The 9,090-nt window shown below is 27.7% G+C and overlaps 1 protein-coding gene across 4 annotated transcripts; it reads right to left on the bottom strand.

The window, feature by feature from the left end:
- On the bottom strand, positions 464-1,865 carry LOC107612483. Of its 4 annotated transcripts, none has more exons than XM_016314175.2 (3): positions 1,720-1,865; positions 1,375-1,593; positions 464-852 (listed from the first exon to the last, which is right to left on the bottom strand). In XM_016314175.2, the coding sequence occupies exons 1-3, from the start codon at positions 1,771-1,773 to the stop codon at positions 694-696; spliced, it is 432 nt and encodes a 143-aa protein (XP_016169661.1). In that variant the 5' UTR covers positions 1,774-1,865; the 3' UTR covers positions 464-693. The 4 variants fall into 4 exon arrangements, with proteins under 4 accessions (XP_016169661.1, XP_016169662.1, XP_020965538.1 ...); XM_016314176.2 differs by having other exon boundaries at positions 464-840; XM_021109879.1 differs by having other exon boundaries at positions 760-852; positions 1,361-1,593.

The raw sequence follows: 9,090 nt of genomic DNA, 5'->3' as shown, positions 1-9,090 counted from the left end.
TCATCCTATCTCGTTTTCATTATCATCGTATCTCGTTGTTTTTCTTTTTGAACAAAAAATTACAAGAATTTTTGTTTTTCTTTTTGCTCATCATACATAAATTTTTTTATTTTTCATTCTAATTTAATTAATGATCACTACAAAAACCCATAAAAAACAATTTTTTATATTACATTTTTCCTTTTATCACAGCAATAAACTTCACTTCTCTATTTACAATTCATATTTTTCTTGAATAAATGATAATAAATCTACTTATAAGGTATCATCTATTAAATAACCACTCAACCTTTAATCATATTTAACCACTACTTATTGGAACACCAGAGGCCTCACCAATTAATTAACAGAGATTCTCCATAATCTACTATGGATATAAATTTCACTCGAAATTTTTAGCTGAGATTACTAGCACAACAAATTGCGTCATTTGGTTTACGAAAAAGTGAGATTGTATTTGGAGTTTTTGGAGATAATAATAATATATTATATAAAAAAAAGTTAAAAACCATTATACAATGATCATTTATTAATGACAACTCATCAAAACTGAATTCAATAATCGATCAGAATCTCAAGCTGCCATGCATGATTACTCTTGAGCATTCCAAGAAAAAAAAAAAAAAAAGAAATTAAGGAGACCAAAAAGGTATATCGACACACACACAGAATTATTATAGACACAGGATATTATTATATTGATCCTTCTTGCTTCTTATCATGTTTCCCTCTAACATTGAGACATTGTTGCATTAGTTGTTTGAAACCCTTCTTCTTTTTTGGCTGCTTCATCTTTTTCTCTTGTTCCATTTTCCTTTCCGCTTCCCATTCATCCTCCAACTGCAAGCAAAGCTTTAGTTCAATAAAAAAAAAAGAAATAAATTATTGTCTTGTTGAAAGAAATTCGTTTTCTTTCAAATAACTATCTACTTCGAAGAATTTAGATAAGAAATAGTTTTTCTTTAGTTTCACATTCTCAACATTTAAGAAAAGACAGAGAGCACAATAAATAAAAACAATAATAAAAATTTAATTAAGAAAATTGTAAAATATATATATATTCTACACAAATTCATACCTTCATCAATATCTATCAATTAATTTTTTCAGACAAATTAATCCTTTAATTTATTTAATCCCTATTTTTAAATATTAGAAATCAATTTTTCAATTTTTATGTTACAAAATTAATCATAAGTAGAGTTATTAGTTAAATAAAAACTTTTATGCTTATTACTTAAAAATTATCAAAAATTATTAAAATAATTTAATAAATTTGACTAAATAATTATACGAGATTTTTAACTTTCAACTTCACCCTCAAAACTTGAGGTAAAGATAATAAGACATGAATGTTCACCTATGAATTATTACCTTCAAGACACGGTCCTCCACGTGGCTGAGTCTCTGAATCAACGTGCCTTTGGCTTCGGCCTCCATGATGACGTTCTCAATCGGACGGCAATGCTTCTCTAAGCTCTTAGGGGAGAAATCAAGGGACGAGATTCGTCCATCACTTGCGCTTGTTGGAGTCGACGCACACGAGCTCTTTGATGATCGGTTGCACCCTCTTATTTCCTCCAATTGCCTCAACTGTACTCATTTTTACATTAATAATTACATAGAAAATTCATTTGATCAATTAAGAATTCTTTTGTTTGACATGCAATAAAACCTAAGTAAAATTAAATAAAGGAATTAAGATGAATCACTAATCACCATATTATCCAAGCGCTCAATCCTAGAGAGAATTGGTTCCTCAGCAGTAGCCATTTTCTGTTACTTTCTCAATCAACAAACACACAATTTTCCTTTCTAAACGGATTCCTTCAAAATGAGTATCTTCTCTTTCGAATATAAATTAATAATCATGATAAATAATATATAATGATTTTAAGTGCACGTGTCAAAATATTACTGTAAAATGTTAATTTCATATTTTGACACGTGTGATGATGACGTGTGCCGGATTGAGTTAGTTAGATTTTAATAAAAAATGAAGAATGATAAGATGAGATAGACACGTTAGTGAGTGCATGCAATGCATGAAGTTTTAAGACGCCACGTGTCTCCTTACGTAATGCTACAGACGAAGATGTTTCTGGATGAACTGAGGAGGATAAGAGGGGATGAATGTGGCGCAGGAAATAGCACAACAGAATTATGCTTATGCAGCTTAATTTACTTTGATTTCTATCTCGTGTTTTTAAGTAAGAAAAGTATAGATAGATAATAAAAATATTAAATAATGCGAATAATGGATATATCGGATGTTTAATTAACTAGGTGTACGGATGGTTATCCTAATATTAAAATTTAGATGAATAATTTAGGTGTGCAGTGTATTTTTACTTTATTGGGCCAAATTTAAAACTCATTGTTCACAAAAACCATTATACCTAGCAAATCCGCTAAACTAATTACTGCATCCTCTTAAACTTTAATTGTATGTATTATTCAGAAATGAGAAGCCTCATTTGTTTAGTCCTTATTCCTTTATCATACATTCCCTTCTCCATGAACAAATTGAGAGTCATTTTAACATTGAGACTAGCAAACAATATATAACACCAACTATATTTCCTTTGCACAATAGATTCTGTTCAGCTTACTATATATTACATTGACTTAATTTGCAAGTTTCATTACATAATTTGAGTGCTATTGTTGCTGTGAATAGAAACAATTAAGGGTCACATTATTACAGTGATAATAAGAACCAATTACTTAGTGTGTTGGGCAACCATCAACCACAATGCCTTTGGCTGTTGGACAAGATGCTAATGGACAATGTTCACCAGTTAATTTAAATTAAATTTAAAAATTTATAGTTATAATTTATATTATTTTTTAAATTTTTTTTATTAATGACGTATTGATTTAATATGTTAATTTATTATATTAGATAAAATAAATTAATATCATTTTATTTAACATTCAATCATCAATAAAATAACGTCGTTTTATACAAATTAAATTTAAAACGTATTTTATTTTATGATAATCACTAATAAAATAAAAATATATTTTAAAGGTTTTATTTAGTGTAGCAAGTTAGGATGTTAAATTAACATATTATTAATGGAGATGAACTTAAATATTAATAATACGAATTATGATTATAAATTTAAAAGTCAAATTCAAGTTAATTAAAATTTTAAGAGTCAATTTAAATTTGATATCAAATTTAACTTACCTTTTATATATATATCCTTATTCATGCATGATGCGTGCATATTATCATCGAAATCTACATGTTGCGTTTTTTACTGGGATTCATGATTGCCTATGCAGCTGCACACTGAATTCAAGTAATTGTAGACATATTCTCTTCCAATGGGACAAATAAAGAAAAATCCAAAGCCTGCTTTGATCTTCAGATTTGCACAAGATGGAAATTGTGAGCAGAGCTGTCTAGACAAGATTACTAGCCATGATTTTATATTAGGCCAATTCTATGGTGTCTTTTGTTTGGTGTCTAATTTTTGTCTAAATTACTTTTTATAGTAACTTTAAAATATTTAAAAATTTTTAACTTTTATACTTTTAAATTTAGAATTAATTATTTTATCTATTTTAGTAATTAGGCAATATTTTTTAGGCACCATAACAAACACCTTCGTATTATTAACACCATCCTCTTAGAAAATAATATTAAGATTACTTTTAATTTTTAGTTATTCTTAAGTAAAAATTGCAGTTCATCCTATGAATATAAAGTGTGTGTTTGAATTACCGTTTGCAAATAGGAGTTTGCATAGAATTAATTTTGTAAATTTGATTTTAATGAAAAGTTTTTTTTTGAAAAGTAAGTTTGTGTTAACGTGATTTATATTTGGCAATCTTTATATCAAAATGGATTATAATAAAATAAATATTGTTTGGATTATACTACTCAAAATCGCTTTTAGATGAAAACACTAATGAAATATATAAAAAATAATATCTTATACAAAATTAGTACATAAGAACACTATTATTTCTACTGCATGTGATTAATAATTTGATCTCTAATCGAATCTCGAATACGGTCCATTTCTGCAAAAGAGCTAATGGTTAGAGTTTGATCTGAGCTTTCACCAACATAACTATTATATTCTCCATCAAAAATGTTTGTATGTTCATATTGATTAAACTCAGTATCTGTTTTAGAATGTCTTCTAATAAAATTATGAATAGCCATTGTTGCACACACTATCTGCACTTGAGTTTCAATTTTAAACTTGGGCATGTGTCGCAAGATAGCAAATCTATTTTTTCACACTCCAAAAGTCTTTTCTATTATGCATCTTAAACTTGAGTGATAATAAATAAATAATTCATTATGATTTGTAAATCCAAACGCCTAAAATCTGCAAGATGATAGGACCAATATATCCTTTCGGTATTGGATAACCGGCATCTACCAAATAATATTTACTTAACGAGGAAAAAAATTAGTTACATGATAACCAAGTAAATATAGTTTATTTGTAAGAAAATAATAAAAATTAACATGGAGGTGGATGCAAAAAATTCATAGTAGGAGTTGTAATAACATTATCAAATACACGAGCATCATGCGCAATGCCTTCCCATCTAGGTAAAGAAAAATAAAGCACATGTTCCAATCACACAAAGCCATTATATTTTGTGTTGGATATCCTTTTTTTTTCCAATAAATTTGGGTTGGTCACTTGGGCTAACTACACATAGGATATGAGTACCATTAATTGCTCCTATAGTATTTTTAAAAAATGGCCAATTTGTCATTTTTTATTTTACTATGAACATTCTAAAACTTAGGATCCGATGGCTTAATATATTTAATAGATAATCTCAAACAAGCAACCAATATCTCATGAAAATGTCTACTTACTGTCTTTTCAAAATGTTGAAATATTTTTTGTATCATCCTATTACACACCCCATGACCAACCGTATTTAAGAACATTGCAACCATTTCCTGACAACATTGAAAAACATGTTTTTCCATCCGAAATATTTCATAACAACGAATTCTATGGTCACATAAAATTTCTTGCACCCATAAATAATCTGTTTGTTCACTAGTTCTGCATGATTTTTTGCATAAATAATTGACTGCATATTGACCAATTAATGCAGAAATATTTTCAATTTTATTTGTTTTTTCTTGTATAATGAAAAGTAATTTTAATTCTTCATGTTGTTCCTTTTTATACTCTTCAAATAAATACTCCATGTTCATTTCAAATTAATTAACAAAAATTAAGTCCTACATAAAAATATAAATAAATTCTTATCAATACCAAGCTAAGAAATAAATTATGTATATTAAGAACAATAATTAAGTACCACAAACATTATATTATAAAATGATAAATAAGCAACACACAAATTTTTCTATTGTCTTATCTTAGCATAACAAAAAATTTATGGACAAATTAAAATGGAGTACAATAATAACTTAATTAGTTTTGCATGAAATCACAAAAAAAAATTTTTTTTGCATGAATGGTAGTGGATTATATGCTGCATGTTTGAGCCAATCCAACAATCTTTGCTCATATCCTTTTAAGGATACAAACATTTCTCTAGCGGTTTAAACATCATTAGTTGACAACAACTTCTATGAAAATTAGGATCACTAGTGATCATTTCTATCTTTTGAATCTCAGCCATTACTTCCCCAATAGATGCACCGGGTACTAGAAATGCGGACACAATAGTTGAGCGTGATTCAGATGCAGGCAATTCTATTTATTGCATCTGCAATTTGCTTTGAGGCAGGGACTTTAAAATTTTTCTTCTTTTTTGTTGTTTCACAAACTACATCTCTCTTTCTTTTTTCCGTACTCTTTTGACTATTATTTTCTTGAGAAGAGCTAAGATTTATGTGTTGAAATTCAGAACTAACTCCCACACTAGCACCTATACATTCTTCACTATCTCCAGAACCTTCTTCTATATCAACATGACCTTCCTCAAAGTATGATCGATATCTATCCCTATCTTCTTCTATGCCACTAGGTAACATCCCAGATGAGGGAGCCCAAGCATCGGCCATAACATCTTTAAATAATATAGTTAACTCATCTTTAAAAGGAATTCCTTTATTTCTGAATTTTTCATATAAGGGATTTTCTTGCATGTATACAACTAATCAACACAAGACTTATTACTAAAATTAAAGTTAAAATTTTTGCTTTACTAATAAGTTACTACGTACCAATTGTTTTCTCTCCCACCATTCATTTGGTACATCAACGGTATGTTTAGTATAATTCCATCCTAAACTAGTTTCTTTGCCAAAAAGTTTGTACCATGCTGACCATTCCTTCTTAAGATTGTCCCACTTATTTTTTAATTGAATCTTATTATATTATTTTCTAGTTTTTTCATTAAATTGAGACAAAGTATCTTTTCAACTTTTTTTTATAAGAGTGGTTCCATTAAGTTGTTGTTTAGCAACTTGATCTAAACATGCTTGGATAAATTGTTTAGTAGTCTCCATATCTCATGCTGCTTTTGTCTTTAGAGATTCATTGTTACTCATTATTTTATTAAAAAAAATATAAATTTTAGATATATATAAGAATATTTAATCAAATATGTTACCTTTTTTTAAATTTCAAGTAATAACGTGAGAATGTTAATTTAATATTGAACAGTAAATAATAAAAAAAATTCATATGAACTAAAAAACAATAAGAAATAAAAATATAAAAGAGAGTACTATACATTTTATAATGTTAAACAAAAAGAAAATATTTTATAATTTATTTTAGTGCCGTTAGTATTCTTTAATTTAGTATCATTTTGAACTATAAATTTTTATTATTTATGACTCTTTTGTTACTTTTAATTAGTATATAATAAAAACAAAAATACAGTACAGTAAAAAGTACAATAAAAATAAAAAACAAAAACAAAAAAAATCCATACAAACATAGTATATAATAATTACAACCAACAACATATATTATATGAACAAAAAATTATAAAAAAAAGTAAATAAAATTCATATGAATAAAATCAAATAAAAAAATAAAAAATTTTATACACAACATAAATATAGTACAGTAAAGGATAGAAAAAAAGAATTTATATAAATAAAAAATAATAAAATATCATAAAAAAAACACTAAACACTAAAAAAATAATATCAAAAATATTTATTATATAAATAAAAAATATAAAAATCAAAATATAAAAGAAAGAACTAAAAATAATAAAAAATTAAAATCTTTACTTTGGCAGTGATGAAAACAAATCTAGAAAAAAAATCTAAAACAAAGAACATACAGAGAACTACTGTGAAATTATGTAGTTATGTGCATCTTTTTTATAGAAGAAATGAAGGGTACAGTTAGTAGATATGTAATAAATTTCTTACCTAATTCCTCCAACGGTAATTAACCTTACCAACGTGAACGCAGAAGCTAGAATTTTTAGCTTCACTACCTTCAAAGGTAAAAGCACTTCTGAGTTAGGGATTCCAAAAAGTTACCAAACATAACAATGGGACGTTCAAGACGCTCAAACGAGCTTTTCTATTCCCCAGCGTGAACCCCAAACACACCCAAATTTGTTAGTAGCAACACAAAAATTTTCAACCTAAATGAAGTGAATACTGTTCACTACAAAAAAATATTGATACCGTTAAAAAAACGAATAAAATCCGAAATACACTACGTTTATTGCCAAATTTTATGTCGGAACTTATCCGATGGAATAAACTTTGCCAATAATAAATTATCATCGGCTTTTATGTATCCGACGGTAATTTGCGTCGAATTTAATGACAGAATATGGATATAAAAAAATGAAATCTATTGTAACTTACCGTCGAAAATTAAATTTTCTGACAGTAACATTGACGCCAAAGCATACGGCTTCGCGCTCCCTTATCGTCCGACGGAAATATTTTCTAAGTTTTTTGGAAAATTAGCTGAGGCATTATCGTCGGTATATTCCAACGGTAATTCCTACGGTAGATTTTTTTAAATAATTTTTTCCGTCCATCTATAATATACCCGGATAATTAATAATTGAAACAGTGATATAAACCTGAGGAAAAAATGTTTATCATATAAATAAAAAATACAATAATAAACATAAAAATCAAAATATGAAAGAAAGAACTAAAAATAATAAAAAAAAAAATTAAAATCTTTACCTTGGCCGTGATGAAAATAAATCTGGAAAAAAAAAATCTGTAACGAAGAACATACAAAGAACTACTGTGAAATTATGTGGTTATGTGCATCCTTTTTATAGAAGAAATGAAGGGTACAGTTGGTAGATATGGAATAAATTTCTTACTTAATTCCTCCAACGGTAATTAACCTTCCCAACGTGAACGCAGAAGCTAGAATATTTAGCTTCACGTGAACGTACCTTCAGAGGTGAAAGTACTTCTGGGTTAGGGATTCCAAAAAGTTGCCAAACATAACAATGGGACGTTTAAGACGCTCAAACGAGCTTTTCTATTCCCCAACGTGAAACCCAAACACACCCAAATTTGTTAGTAGCAACACGAAAATTTTCAACCTAAATGAAGTGAATACTATTCACTACAAAAAAAATATTGATACCCTTAAAAAATGAATAAAATCTGAAATACACTGTGTTTATTGCCAAATTTTATGTCGAAACTTATCCGATGGAATAAACTTTGCTGATAATAAATTGCCATCGGCTTTTATGTATCCAATGGTAATTTGCGTCGAATTTAATGACAGAATATGGATATAAAAAAATGAAATCTATTTTAACTTATAGATGGAAATTAAATTTTCTAACAGTAACATTGATGTCAAAGCATACGGCTTCGCGCTCCCTTATCGTCCGACGAAAATATTTTCTAAGTTTTTTGGAAAATTAGCTGAGGTGTTATTGTCGGTATATTCCAACGGTAATTCCTACGGTAGATTTTTTTAAATAATTTTGTCCGTCCATCCATAAGATACCCTGATAATTAATAATTAAAACAGTGATATAAACCTGATGTGAAATATCAAATATAGAAATTAAAAACACGAAATGATGGTAATTGAAATATTTGAAACAATACTAATTATATTACATTCTTCTCAAAGTTTGGTAAAGGAATATATAAGATAGAAC

The sequence above is a fragment of the Arachis ipaensis genome, chromosome B08 (assembly GCF_000816755.2).
Source record: "Arachis ipaensis cultivar K30076 chromosome B08, Araip1.1, whole genome shotgun sequence".
In the NCBI taxonomy this organism is placed as follows: Eukaryota; Viridiplantae; Streptophyta; class Magnoliopsida; order Fabales; family Fabaceae; genus Arachis; species Arachis ipaensis.
The sequence above is the reverse complement of the archived record's forward strand: the minus strand, read 5'-3'. Positions and strand labels throughout refer to the sequence as shown.

What these genes read in the sequence shown, in the direction of transcription:
- LOC107612483 (XM_016314175.2), bottom strand. Translation starts at nt 1,773, where the DNA reads ATGGCTACTGCTGAGGAACCAATTCTCTCTAGGATTGAGCGCTTGGAT. An exon ending in TTGAGCGCTTGGATAATATG is followed by an intron (nt 1,594 to 1,719) that starts GTGATTAGTGAT and finishes AAATGAGTACAG; the next exon opens with TTGAGGCAATTGGAGGAAAT. An exon ending in TGGAGGACCGTGTCTTGAAG is followed by an intron (nt 853 to 1,374) that starts GTAATAATTCAT and finishes ATTGAACTAAAG; the next exon opens with CTTTGCTTGCAGTTGGAGGA.